The sequence below is a fragment of the Pholis gunnellus genome, assembly GCF_910591455.1.
Source record: "Pholis gunnellus genome assembly, chromosome: 23".
Classification (NCBI taxonomy): Eukaryota; Metazoa; Chordata; class Actinopteri; order Perciformes; family Pholidae; genus Pholis; species Pholis gunnellus.
Window position 1 is genome coordinate 13,595,337 of NC_136550.1, and position 14,663 is coordinate 13,609,999.

At 43.3% G+C, this 14,663-nt stretch overlaps 2 protein-coding genes across 2 annotated transcripts in view; both read right to left on the reverse strand.

Annotated features, from left to right (window-relative positions):
• zanl (zonadhesin, like) overlaps positions 1-14,663 on the reverse strand; it is a gene marked incomplete at its 5' end in the record, with an annotated part of 51,985 nt that overhangs the window by 17,862 nt on the left and 19,460 nt on the right. The window contains 9 exon segments of the mRNA XM_079184637.1: positions 1,245-1,386; positions 1,627-1,765; positions 1,944-2,072; positions 2,285-2,433; positions 3,129-3,373; positions 3,715-3,856; positions 4,007-4,200; positions 4,305-4,496; positions 9,667-9,888. Coding sequence (XP_079040763.1) covers positions 1,245-1,386; positions 1,627-1,765; positions 1,944-2,072; positions 2,285-2,433; positions 3,129-3,373; positions 3,715-3,856; positions 4,007-4,200; positions 4,305-4,496; positions 9,667-9,888 — 1,554 coding nt within the window.
• LOC306714967 (zonadhesin-like) lies at positions 4,707-9,557 on the reverse strand (the record flags this gene model as incomplete). Its single annotated transcript, XM_079185167.1, has 9 exons — positions 4,707-4,886; positions 5,023-5,216; positions 6,603-6,744; positions 6,989-7,127; positions 7,306-7,434; positions 7,647-7,795; positions 8,491-8,735; positions 9,077-9,218; positions 9,369-9,557. Coding segments are annotated over 9 exons (1,509 nt in total), but the record flags the coding sequence as incomplete, so codon positions are not given.

Genomic DNA, 14,663 nt, shown 5'->3' on the forward strand with positions numbered 1-14,663 from the left:
GTACAAAACTGCATTAACATGGCAGATTGTAACTACTTGGCCTAAAAAAATAAATGTAGCCTTTATGTATGTATGTAAATTAAAATGTTTAATGTAGTTTTCTAAACTTTGTTCAGGAACGGGACCACGCCCAGAACACAGCTCATTTCCCCCGCACAAGTATTTAAGCTCAACAAACCCGTTCACTTCCTCTTCGACTCTGTTCTCTCATTCCTCCCCCCCAACCCCGTTTTGTTTTCCTATTTTCTCTCTCTCTTGCAGGATTACAGGAACGACGGGGGACTGCACCGCCAGAGCTTCCGAAGAGTTAGCCCCCATCCTAACAGTCTCCGCTCCCCCTGTTCTTGCCAGCCACCGGACACCAACGGGACACCAACGGTCCCCCATCGATCGCCTAACCTCCTTTCTACAAACCCTCCTCATTTCTTCTTCCTTGCATCCCTCAATTTCTTCATCCCTACCCTACATCCCTCTACCTCGACCCCTACCCCACATCCCTTCATCTCTGCATCCCTACCCTACATCCCTTCATCCCTCTACCCTACTCCGCTTCATCCCTCTACCCTTTACCCCTTCCGCTTCCTAATCTAACAATCATTCCGTTACGCAATAAACCTCTCGAAACTCATAATGTTATTGGCGTGGTCCTTGTTAGTTAAAGTTAAATTATCCTTTTGCTGAGAAAGGAGTCACTTCCTGCTCAGGTTGATAACATGCTTTTACTCCGAGTCCTTCAACTAAAACCAAACTTGCACCAGTCTGAACATTTTTGGCCAATTGGAATTGATTTCTTATTCTGGGATGCTTGACATATACGAGTCCAGATCGAACTAGAACTGCCGCCTCTCTGTTTTACGTCTCCGCAACCAGCCAAATTGCAGTTTACATCCATACATTATTTTTTCTCATTAGACATTAGAGTGAAATTGTCATAGTTAGCTCATATCAATTGTTGAAAATGTGTTTTGTGAGGTCACAGTGACCTTTCACCAACAAATTCTAACTAGTTCATCCTTGAGCCCAAGTGGATGTTTGGACAGAATTTGAAGAAGTTTCCAAGGCGTTCCTGAAATATCACATTCACAAGAATGGTATGGATGGACGGACAGACGGACAACCCAAAAAAAACGCATAATAACCTTACTGAGCCTTGAGAAGGGGCTCCCTAGTTGCCCATCCTGCCCTCCCTACATCCCTCCATCCATCTATCATTTTCTCCATCAGATCTTTCACCCAACACTCACGGCAGAAGGTTTCATTCCTCCAGGGTCCGATGTTCACCCCGCGGTCCTGGCATTCGTTGACGTAGGCCTCTATGGCTTCGCACAGAATGGGCTTGGCTCCATCCAGCTCACACAGGTCAAAGACACAGTCCCTGAAGTAATTCTGAACACACACACGCAAACACACAGTTCGTTAAGTTACAATGCCTTAGTCTGTCTCCATCGTCAACCAGAAATTGTAATTTCTGTCTCTTATTTTAATGCAATTTTCTTGATGACATCGAAAGTTGGAACTGCTTCGTATTAGTGAGTACTGTATAGGCCTGTGTATGTGTGTGTGTCTGTGTGTGTGTGTGTGTGTGTGTGTGTGTGTGTGTGTGTGTGTGTGAGTGAAGTGACTTACATTTGGGTTGACTTTGCGGTGGCACACAGCGAAGGGACCCTTTTTGTCCAGCAGGATGCCGCAGTATCCTGAGCTCTCATACAGTTCCTGCTCTCCTTCGTCACACTCAGGGATGGTGGTGTTGGGTTTTTTGTTACACCTGTCAACACAGACAGTTAGTTAGAGAAGCTCCGTGTGTTGTTTGTTAGTTTTTCTCCCCCTAGCAATTCTAACAAAGGGTTGATTGATGTGTACCTATTTGTTGAGAATGGAATAAATACATCAAAATGGCATTAAAATATACAATCAATCATAAAAACAAATCCAATGCGACTCACTCTGGATCGGTGTTCCAGCTGTGTCCAAAGTCATTGGCATTGTTGGTCAATGATCCATTTGGTTTACGGAAGTCATCTTTGGAATCTCCATCGTAATCTCCACACATTCCACACAGTTTGTTCTGATAGCTGCAAGAAAATCTGCAAGTTAGTGATTTGAGGAGGTGAAAAAGCAACAATTCAGTCCAAGAGTTTGTGACTTGTTTTCATTCACAGTGTGTGACACAGTGTGTTTTCACTGATTATCAGACTTTGTCAGCATCACGCCAAAATCTCCATTGAAAATAGTTTTGTCCGTGGAGCCGGGGTAAGAATGTAAAGTTCAGTCTTTCTTTACTCACTCTTTGATTACTTTGATGTCCATGAAGTGGTTTCCATCATAACGAACAGTCACACCAAAGTTCATGGATACAGTGTAGTGCTTTCCTGACTTGAACACAGAGACACCGGGGGCCGGAGTCACTGGCAGGTTAACATTGGTTCCGTTCACCTGTGCGGGGAAAAGCAAGTGCAAATAAGATAATGAGTGATGACTGAGGAAACAGAAACAAAGATTAAAAACTCTCTATGTATAGAATCTCAAACTGCAATTAGCAATTGAAACAGTGTATTTTCTGCAGAGAATTCACATGATTTATGGACATTAGCTCTGGTAAATATGTCATAGATATGAAAATAGTTTGATGGTTGTCACCCTGAAACCCTGTCTCCTTCAAAATGTGGTTCCTATACAATTTAACAGCATTCTCAATTATGTTTCTAGGGAAATATATATTTTCCCAGATTACGGTTGCATTTTTAAACACATGGTTAACTCAATTTGAAATACAACAAAACTACTTTGTTAGGTGTATTAAGACATTGCTTGGCTTCAAGGTATGGACGTAAATTAAAATATCAACATCAATTTCTGGTTTGACACGGGACGTGATCAGCGGCCTCCTGGGTTAAAGTCCGGTGTTTGTTCCCCACAACCTCCTCCATACAGGGTTTACGTGGACTATGATTAGAAAGGTATTTGTGATACATCTAAAACAACTGTAATCTGGGAGAAAATATTTTTCTCTCGAAATGTGATTGACAATGCAGTTTTGTTGTACAGGAACGCACATTTCAGGAGACCAGGCTGCACCCTGTCATACTGTCTGTTAAAAAACATAGTTAGTTTCTCCCCTCATTTATTACCTGCACAGTGCCACCTTTGAGGATGGAGATCTTCACCGTGTGTACATATACATGCACGGCCTTCACATAGGAGATTTTGGGATTGTTAAAACGATGTTCGTTGTCCGCATGGACCTCAAAGTGTGGCAGAGTCGTTTCATTGCAGGGTCGAGACATCAAGTAGCTGCAGTTGCCCATGAAGTTATATTTGCGTTTGTCAAAGGTGGTGTAGTGGGGATCACCACTCGCTATGCATGTGGATGTACCTACGGTATGAGAAACGGTATGTTAGCAGTTATTTTGTTAATGCTAAAAAGTGATAAAACAGTAGCACAAGTAGAGAAGAGTCATGAAGTCTGCACGCTCACTCAGTAATGTCAGTTACACAGCAACATCTAACATTTTCTAAAATTAGCTAAAGGAATCTTTTAGCTAAGATACACCAGAACTAGTATCGCTGTAGCAGCACATTTATTTTTATTTTTGACTGACTTGTGTGTGGAGCCGAAGGGAACAGTTTGAAACACTTTTGCCTTCAGATGTGGTCGGACGACTGCAAGTACCATTTGTTGTAGCAATTCCTTGACAATTTATCAGATATTATTACCTTTAGGATAGCAGCCTGCAACACCATTCGCCTCGCGACACTCTTCAGTGGGGTCACACGAGTTGTCAACACATTCCAAAGTGTAGTTCCCTGCACAGCGACACAGCTTTGAGCAGCCATCTCCAAATATAATCTCGCCAGGCTAAAACAGAATTGAACAAAGGATCAACCATGAGTACCGTGTGTCACTAGAACTACATAGTACAACCTTCTTGTAATTTAATAATTACAATTATATATTTTTACGAAACAGGAATGTATACATATGGGTTTACTAACAAGGATATCTGACCTCATAATAGTTATTCTGGTCATCCAAACAGCCACATTTTTCCAATGGGACACAGCGCCGTCCCTTGAAGACAAACCCTGGTTTGCAGAAGCAGCCACTGATACAGGAGCCAGAACAGTTGGTGGAAGGTTCCATACAGGTGGGGATACAAGCTGGACCACATTCTACATACTCTGCATCAGGAGGGCATGGTTCTGTACAGCAGAAAGAATAATAAATTGGTAGATGGGCAAAATAAATGTAAGAAAGAATTGAAAAATGTAATAAAGAAATAAATGTTGATAAGGACTTGTCATACTTGTTGGCTTTGGTGTAGTTGGTCTAGGAGTTGTGGGTTTAGGAGTAGTTGGTCTAGGAGTTGTTGGTTTAGGTGTAGTCGGGCCTGGAGTTGATGGTTTAGGTGTGGATGGACCAGGAGTTGTTGGTTTAGGTGTAGTCGGGACAGGAGTTGATGGTTTAGGTGTGGATGGACCGCAACTCATTACCCCATCTTCCCCCAAACTTCTAGCTTTGTTGCTCGGTTATGATCATACTGAACCCAAATAGGGGCCCAGTAGTCGTTACCCCCTTATTCCCTGACATCTTGTTCCCTTGTAGCTAAATGTATGTATCGTTATGTACACAAATAATTACAGGCCTTATTCTAAAGCCTTACCAGTGTTCAATATGTCTTACTAGTACTTCATAATTCATACCCAGCTCAGTTAATTTGGATGATGGTGCGCTTGGGTGCAAACTTACTTGTGGGGTAGCAGCCCAGCTCTCCGCCCTGGATTTTACACTCCTGCATCGGGGGGCATTCAGTGGGCATGCAGGTAATGAAGGGAGCATCACACCTGCACTTCAGCTGACAGTCCTCCACATAAAACTCGTCTCCAGGCTGACACACACACACATTTGAGCTGCGTTAGCAGATGAGGAAGCTTAAATTGAAGACTACGATATTCTCACAAAGCACAAATCTCCCACACACGCAGACCATTCCCTGGTGGCTTATCAAACCCACTTCACTGTACCTCGTAATACTGGCCGTTGTGTGCGCAGCCACATGAAGTCTTCTTGACGCACTTGCCGGCGCTCAGGACGTAGCCCGGATCACACACACAGGACTCGGAGCAGGGCCCGCCGCAGGAGGGAGGCTTCCCGGTGCACGTCTCCTGACAGGGGTCTGCACAGGGCTCATAGTGGCTGTTGGGGGGGCAGCTCAGAGCTACAGTAGGGGGGAGGACGGGAGGGTGAAGTCAGTGACAGTGGTGGCAGAGATGTACAGAAACATTTAATGATGTATTATAACCAGCCAGGGTTGCATGCAAAACTATGATGCCAAAATGAATTTAAACTATTAATAATTGTACAAAACTGCATTAACATGGCAGATTGTAACTACTTGGCCTAAAAAAAATAAATGTAGCCTTTATGTATGTATGTAAATTAAAATGTTTAATGTAGTTTTCTAAACTTTGTTCAGGAACGGGACCACGCCCAGAACACAGCTCATTTCCCCCGCACAAGTATTTAAGCTCAACAAACCCGTTCACTTCCTCTTCGACTCTGTTCTCTCATTCCTCCCCCCCAACCCCGTTTTGTTTTCCTATTTTCTCTCTCTCTTGCAGGATTACAGGAACGACGGGGGACTGCACCGCCAGAGCTTCCGAAGAGTTAGCCCCCATCCTAACAGTCTCCGCTCCCCCTGTTCTTGCCAGCCACCGGACACCAACGGGACACCAACGGTCCCCCATCGATCGCCTAACCTCCTTTCTACAAACCCTCCTCATTTCTTCTTCCTTGCATCCCTCAATTTCTTCATCCCTACCCTACATCCCTCTACCTCGACCCCTACCCCACATCCCTTCATCTCTGCATCCCTACCCTACATCCCTTCATCCCTCTACCCTACTCCGCTTCATCCCTCTACCCTTTACCCCTTCCGCTTCCTAATCTAACAATCATTCCGTTACGCAATAAACCTCTCGAAACTCATAATGTTATTGGCGTGGTCCTTGTTAGTTAAAGTTAAATTATCCTTTTGCTGAGAAAGGAGTCACTTCCTGCTCAGGTTGATAACATGCTTTTACTCCGAGTCCTTCAACTAAAACCAAACTTGCACCAGTCTGAACATTTTTGGCCAATTGGAATTGATTTCTTATTCTGGGATGCTTGACATATACGAGTCCAGATCGAACTAGAACTGCCGCCTCTCTGTTTTACGTCTCCGCAACCAGCCAAATTGCAGTTTACATCCATACATTATTTTTTCTCATTAGACATTAGAGTGAAATTGTCACAGTTAGCTCATATCAATTGTTGAAAATGTGTTTTGTGAGGTCACAGTGACCTTTCACCAACAAATTCTAACTAGTTCATCCTTGAGCCCAAGTGGATGTTTGGACAGAATTTGAAGAAGTTTCCAAGGCGTTCCTGAAATATCACATTCACAAGAATGGTATGGATGGACGGACAGACGGACAACCCAAAAAAAACGCATAATAACCTTACTGAGCCTTGAGAAGGGGCTCCCTAGTTGCCCATCCTGCCCTCCCTACATCCCTCCATCCATCTATCATTTTCTCCATCAGATCTTTCACCCAACACTCACGGCAGAAGGTTTCATTCCTCCAGGGTCCGATGTTCACCCCGCGGTCCTGGCATTCGTTGACGTAGGCCTCTATGGCTTCGCACAGAATGGGCTTGGCTCCATCCAGCTCACACAGGTCAAAGACACAGTCCCTGAAGTAATTCTGAACACACACACGCAAACACACAGTTCGTTAAGTTACAATGCCTTAGTCTGTCTCCATCGTCAACCAGAAATTGTAATTTCTGCCTCTTATTTTAATGCAATTTTCTTGATGACATCGAAAGTTGGAACTGCTTCGTATTAGTGAGTACTGTATAGGCCTGTGTATGTGTGTGTGTCTGTGTGTGTGTGTGTGTGTGTGTGTGTGTGTGTGTGTGTGTGTGTGTGTGAGTGAAGTGACTTACATTTGGGTTGACTTTGCGGTGGCACACAGCGAAGGGACCCTTTTTGTCCAGCAGGATGCCGCAGTATCCTGAGCTCTCATACAGTTCCTGCTCTCCTTCGTCACACTCAGGGATGGTGGTGTTGGGTTTTTTGTTACACCTGTCAACACAGACAGTTAGTTAGAGAAGCTCCGTGTGTTGTTTGTTAGTTTTTCTCCCCCTAGCAATTCTAACAAAGGGTTGATTGATGTGTACCTATTTGTTGAGAATGGAATAAATACATCAAAATGGCATTAAAATATACAATCAATCATAAAAACAAATCCAATGTGACTCACTCTGGATCGGTGTTCCAGCTGTGTCCAAAGTCATTGGCATTGTTGGTCAATGATCCATTTGGTTTACGGAAGTCATCTTTGGAATCTCCATCGTAATCTCCACACATTCCACACAGTTTGTTCTGATAGCTGCAAGAAAATCTGCAAGTTAGTGATTTGAGGAGGTGAAAAAGCAACAATTCAGTCCAAGAGTTTGTGACTTGTTTTCATTCACAGTGTGTGACACAGTGTGTTTTCACTGATTATCAGACTTTGTCAGCATCACGCCAAAATCTCCATTGAAAATAGTTTTGTCCGTGGAGCCGGGGTAAGAATGTAAAGTTCAGTCTTTCTTTACTCACTCTTTGATCACTTTGATGTCCATGAAGTGGTTTCCATCATAACGAACAGTCACACCAAAGTTCATGGATACAGTGTAGTGCTTTCCTGACTTGAACACAGAGACACCGGGGGCCGGAGTCACTGGCAGGTTAACATTGGTTCCGTTCACCTGTGCGGGGAAAAGCAAGTGCAAATAAGATAATGAGTGATGACTGAGGAAACAGAAACAAAGATTAAAAACTCTCTATGTATAGAATCTCAAACTGCAATTAGCAATTGAAACAGTGTATTTTCTGCAGAGAATTCACATGATTTATGGACATTAGCTCTGGTAAATATGTCATAGATATGAAAATAGTTTGATGGTTGTCACCCTGAAACCCTGTCTCCTTCAAAATGTGGTTCCTATACAATTTAACAGCATTCTCAATTATGTTTCTAGGGAAATATATATTTTCCCAGATTATGGTTGCATTTTTAAACACATGGTTAACTCAATTTGAAATACAACAAAACTACTTTGTTAGGTGTATTAAGACATTGCTTGGCTTCAAGGTATGGACGTAAATTAAAATATCAACATCAATTTCTGGTTTGACACGGGACGTGATCAGCGGCCTCCTGGGTTAAAGTCCGGTGTTTGTTCCCCACAACCTCCTCCATACAGGGTTTACGTGGACTATGATTAGAAAGGTATTTGTGATACATCTAAAACAACTGTAATCTGGGAGAAAATATTTTTCTCTCGAAATGTGATTGACAATGCAGTTTTGTTGTACAGGAACGCACATTTCAGGAGACCAGGCTGCACCCTGTCATACTGTCTGTTAAAAAACATAGTTAGTTTCTCCCCTCATTTATTACCTGCACAGTGCCACCTTTGAGGATGGAGATCTTCACCGTGTGTACATATACATGCACGGCCTTCACATAGGAGATTTTGGGATTGTTAAAACGATGTTCGTTGTCCGCATGGACCTCAAAGTGTGGCAGAGTCGTTTCATTGCAGGGTCGAGACATCAAGTAGCTGCAGTTGCCCATGAAGTTGTATTTGCGTTTGTCAAAGGTGGTGTAGTGGGGATCACCACTCGCTATGCATGTGGATGTACCTACGGTATGAGAAACGGTATGTTAGCAGTTATTTTGTTAATGCTAAAAAGTGATAAAACAGTAGCACAAGTAGAAAAGAGTCATGAAGTCTGCACGCTCACTCAGTAATGTCAGTTACACAGCAACATCTAACATTTTCTAAAATTAGCTAAAGGAATCTTTTAGCTAAGATACACCAGAACTAGTATCGCTGTAGCAGCACATTTATTTTTATTTTTGACTGACTTGTGTGTGGAGCCGAAGGGAACAGTTTGAAACACTTTTGCCTTCAGATGTGGTCGGACGACTGCAAGTACCATTTGTTGTAGCAATTCCTTGACAATTTATCAGATATTATTACCTTTAGGATAGCAGCCTGCAACACCATTCGCCTCGCGACACTCTTCAGTGGGGTCACACGAGTTGTCAACACATTCCAAAGTGTAGTTCCCTGCACAGCGACACAGCTTTGAGCAGCCATCTCCAAATATAATCTCGCCAGGCTAAAACAGAATTGAACAAAGGATCAACCATGAGTACCGTGTGTCACTAGAACTACATAGTACAACCTTCTTGTAATTTAATAATTACAATTATATATTTTTACGAAACAGGAATGTATACATATGGGTTTACTAACAAGGATATCTGACCTCATAATAGTTATTCTGGTCATCCAAACAGCCACATTTTTCCAATGGGACACAGCGCCGTCCCTTGAAGACAAACCCTGGTTTGCAGAAGCAGCCACTGATACAGGAGCCAGAACAGTTGGTGGAAGGTTCCATACAGGTGGGGATACAAGCTGGACCACATTCTACATACTCTGCATCAGGAGGGCATGGTTCTGTACAGCAGAAAGAATAATAAATTGGTAGATGGGCAAAATAAATGTAAGAAAGAATTGAAAAATGTAATAAAGAAATAAATGTTGATAAGGACTTGTCATACTTGTTGGCTTTGGTGTAGTTGGTCCAGGAGTTGTGGGTTTAGGAGTAGTTGGTCTAGGAGTTGTTGGTTTAGGTGTAGTCGGGCCTGGAGTTGATGGTTTAGGTGTGGATGGACCAGGAGTTGTTGGTTTAGGTGTGGATGGACCAGGAGTTGTTGGTTTAGGTGTAGTCGGGACAGGAGTTGATGGTTTAGGTGTGGATGGACCGCAACTCATTACCCCATCTTCCCCCAAACTTCTAGCTTTGTTGCTCGGTTATGATCATACTGAACCCAAATAGGGGCCCAGTAGTCGTTACCCCCTTATTCCCTGACATCTTGTTCCCTTGTAGCTAAATGTATGTATCGTTATGTACACAAATAATTACAGGCCTTATTCTAAAGCCTTACCAGTGTTCAATATGTCTTACTAGTACTTCATAATTCATACCCAGCTCAGTTAATTTGGATGATGGTGCGCTTGGGTGCAAACTTACTTGTGGGGTAGCAGCCCAGCTCTCCGCCCTGGATTTTACACTCCTGCATCGGGGGGCATTCAGTGGGCATGCAGGTAATGAAGGGAGCATCACACCTGCACTTCAGCTGACAGTCCTCCACATAAAACTCGTCTCCAGGCTGACACACACACACATTTGAGCTGCGTTAGCAGATGAGGAAGCTTAAATTGAAGACTACGATATTCTCACAAAGCACAAATCTCCCACACACGCAGACCATTCCCTGGTGGCTTATCAAACCCACTTCACTGTACCTCGTAATACTGGCCGTTGTGTGCGCAGCCACATGAAGTCTTCTTGACGCACTTGCCGGCGCTCAGGACGTAGCCCGGATCACACACACAGGACTCGGAGCAGGGCCCGCCGCAGGAGGGAGGCTTCCCGGTGCACGTCTCCTGACAGGGGTCTGCACAGGGCTCATAGTGGCTGTTGGGGGGGCAGCTCAGAGCTACAGTAGGGGGGAGGACGGGAGGGTGAAGTCAGTGACAGTGGTGGCAGAGATGTACAGAAACATTTAATGATGTATTATAACCAGCCAGGGTTGCATGCAAAACTATGATGCCAAAATGAATTTAAACTATTAATAATTGTACAAAACTGCATTAACATGGCAGATTGTAACTACTTGGCCTAAAAAAAATAAATGTAGCCTTTATGTATGTATGTAAATTAAAATGTTTAATGTAGTTTTCTAAACTTTGTTCAGGAACGGGACCACGCCCAGAACACAGCTCATTTCCCCCGCACAAGTATTTAAGCTCAACAAACCCGTTCACTTCCTCTTCGACTCTGTTCTCTCATTCCTCCCCCCCAACCCCGTTTTGTTTTCCTATTTTCTCTCTCTCTTGCAGGATTACAGGAACGACGGGGGACTGCACCGCCAGAGCTTCCGAAGAGTTAGCCCCCATCCTAACAGTCTCCGCTCCCCCTGTTCTTGCCAGCCACCGGACACCAACGGGACACCAACGGTCCCCCATCGATCGCCTAACCTCCTTTCTACAAACCCTCCTCATTTCTTCTTCCTTGCATCCCTCAATTTCTTCATCCCTACCCTACATCCCTCTACCTCGACCCCTACCCCACATCCCTTCATCTCTGCATCCCTACCCTACATCCCTTCATCCCTCTACCCTACTCCGCTTCATCCCTCTACCCTTTACCCCTTCCGCTTCCTAATCTAACAATCATTCCGTTACGCAATAAACCTCTCGAAACTCATAATGTTATTGGCGTGGTCCTTGTTAGTTAAAGTTAAATTATCCTTTTGCTGAGAAAGGAGTCACTTCCTGCTCAGGTTGATAACATGCTTTTACTCCGAGTCCTTCAACTAAAACCAAACTTGCACCAGTCTGAACATTTTTGGCCAATTGGAATTGATTTCTTATTCTGGGATGCTTGACATATACGAGTCCAGATCGAACTAGAACTGCCGCCTCTCTGTTTTACGTCTCCGCAACCAGCCAAATTGCAGTTTACATCCATACATTATTTTTTCTCATTAGACATTAGAGTGAAATTGTCATAGTTAGCTCATATCAATTGTTGAAAATGTGTTTTGTGACGTCACAGTGACCTTTCACCAACAAATTCTAACTAGTTCATCCTTGAGCCCAAGTGGATGTTTGGACAGAATTTGAAGAAGTTTCCAAGGCGTTCCTGAAATATCACATTCACAAGAATGGTATGGATGGACGGACAGACGGACAACCCAAAAAAAACGCATAATAACCTTACTGAGCCTTGAGAAGGGGCTCCCTAGTTGCCCATCCTGCCCTCCCTACATCCCTCCATCCATCTATCATTTTCTCCATCAGATCTTTCACCCAACACTCACGGCAGAAGGTTTCATTCCTCCAGGGTCCGATGTTCACCCCGCGGTCCTGGCATTCGTTGACGTAGGCCTCTATGGCTTCGCACAGAATGGGCTTGGCTCCATCCAGCTCACACAGGTCAAAGACACAGTCCCTGAAGTAATTCTGAACACACACACGCAAACACACAGTTCGTTAAGTTACAATGCCTTAGTCTGTCTCCATCGTCAACCAGAAATTGTAATTTCTGCCTCTTATTTTAATGCAATTTTCTTGATGACATCGAAAGTTGGAACTGCTTCGTATTAGTGAGTACTGTATAGGCCTGTGTATGTGTGTGTGTCTGTGTGTGTGTGTGTGTGTGTGTGTGTGTGTGAGTGAAGTGACTTACATTTGGGTTGACTTTGCGGTGGCACACAGCGAAGGGACCCTTTTTGTCCAGCAGGATGCCGCAGTATCCTGAGCTCTCATACAGTTCCTGCTCTCCTTCGTCACACTCAGGGATGGTGGTGTTGGGTTTTTTGTTACACCTGTCAACACAGACAGTTAGTTAGAGAAGCTCCGTGTGTTGTTTGTTAGTTTTTCTCCCCCTAGCAATTCTAACAAAGGGTTGATTGATGTGTACCTATTTGTTGAGAATGGAATAAATACATCAAAATGGCATTCAAATATACAATCAATCATAAAAACAAATCCAATGCGACTCACTCTGGATCGGTGTTCCAGCTGTGTCCAAAGTCATTGGCATTGTTGGTCAATGATCCATTTGGTTTACGGAAGTCATCTTTGGAATCTCCATCGTAATCTCCACACATTCCACACAGTTTGTTCTGATAGCTGCAAGAAAATCTGCAAGTTAGTGATTTGAGGAGGTGAAAAAGCAACAATTCAGTCCAAGAGTTTGTGACTTGTTTTCATTCACAGTGTGTGACACAGTGTGTTTTCACTGATTATCAGACTTTGTCAGCATCACGCCAAAATCTCCATTGAAAATAGTTTTGTCCGTGGAGCCGGGGTAAGAATGTAAAGTTCAGTCTTTCTTTACTCACTCTTTGATTACTTTGATGTCCATGAAGTGGTTTCCATCATAACGAACAGTCACACCAAAGTTCATGGATACAGTGTAGTGCTTTCCTGACTTGAACACAGAGACACCGGGGGCCGGAGTCACTGGCAGGTTAACATTGGTTCCGTTCACCTGTGCGGGGAAAAGCAAGTGCAAATAAGATAATGAGTGATGACTGAGGAAACAGAAACAAAGATTAAAAACTCTCTATGTATAGAATCTCAAACTGCAATTAGCAAGTGAAACAGTGTATTTTCTGCAGAGAATTCACATGATTTATGGACATTAGCTCTGGTAAATATGTCATAGATATGAAAATAGTTTGATGGTTGTCACCCTGAAACCCTGTCTCCTTCAAAATGTGGTTCCTATACAATTTAACAGCATTCTCAATTATGTTTCTAGGGAAATATATATTTTCCCAGATTACGGTTGCATTTTTAAACACATGGTTAACTCAATTTGAAATACAACAAAACTACTTTGTTAGGTGTATTAAGACATTGCTTGGCTTCAAGGTATGGACGTAAATTAAAATATCAACATCAATTTCTGGTTTGACACGGGACGTGATCAGCGGCCTCCTGGGTTAAAGTCCGGTGTTTGTTCCCCACAACCTCCTCCATACAGGGTTTACGTGGACTATGATTAGAAAGGTATTTGTGATACATCTAAAACAACTGTAATCTGGGAGAAAATATTTTTCTCTCGAAATGTGATTGACAATGCAGTTTTGTTGTACAGGAACGCACATTTCAGGAGACCAGGCTGCACCCTGTCATACTGTCTGTTAAAAAACATAGTTAGTTTCTCCCCTCATTTATTACCTGCACAGTGCCACCTTTGAGGATGGAGATCTTCACCGTGTGTACATATACATGCACGGCCTTCACATAGGAGATTTTGGGATTGTTAAAACGATGTTCGTTGTCCGCATGGACCTCAAAGTGTGGCAGAGTCGTTTCATTGCAGGGTCGAGACATCAAGTAGCTGCAGTTGCCCATGAAGTTGTATTTGCGTTTGTCAAAGGTGGTGTAGTGGGGATCACCACTCGCTATGCATGTGGATGTACCTACGGTATGAGAAACGGTATGTTAGCAGTTATTTTGTTAATGCTAAAAAGTGATAAAACAGTAGCACAAGTAGAAAAGAGTCATGAAGTCTGCACGCTCACTCAGTAATGTCAGTTACACAGCAACATCTAACATTTTCTAAAATTAGCTAAAGGAATCTTTTAGCTAAGATACACCAGAACTAGTATCGCTGTAGCAGCACATTTATTTTTATTTTTGACTGACTTGTGTGTGGAGCCGAAGGGAACAGTTTGAAACACTTTTGCCTTCAGATGTGGTCGGACGACTGCAAGTACCATTTGTTGTAGCAATTCCTTGACAATTTATCAGATATTATTACCTTTAGGATAGCAGCCTGCAACACCATTCGCCTCGCGACACTCTTCAGTGGGGTCACACGAGTTGTCAACACATTCCAAAGTGTAGTTCCCTGCACAGCGACACAGCTTTGAGCAGCCATCTCCAAATATAATCTCGCCAGGCTAAAACAGAATTGAACAAAGGATCAACCATGAGTACCGTGTGTCACTAGAACTACATAGTACAACCTTCT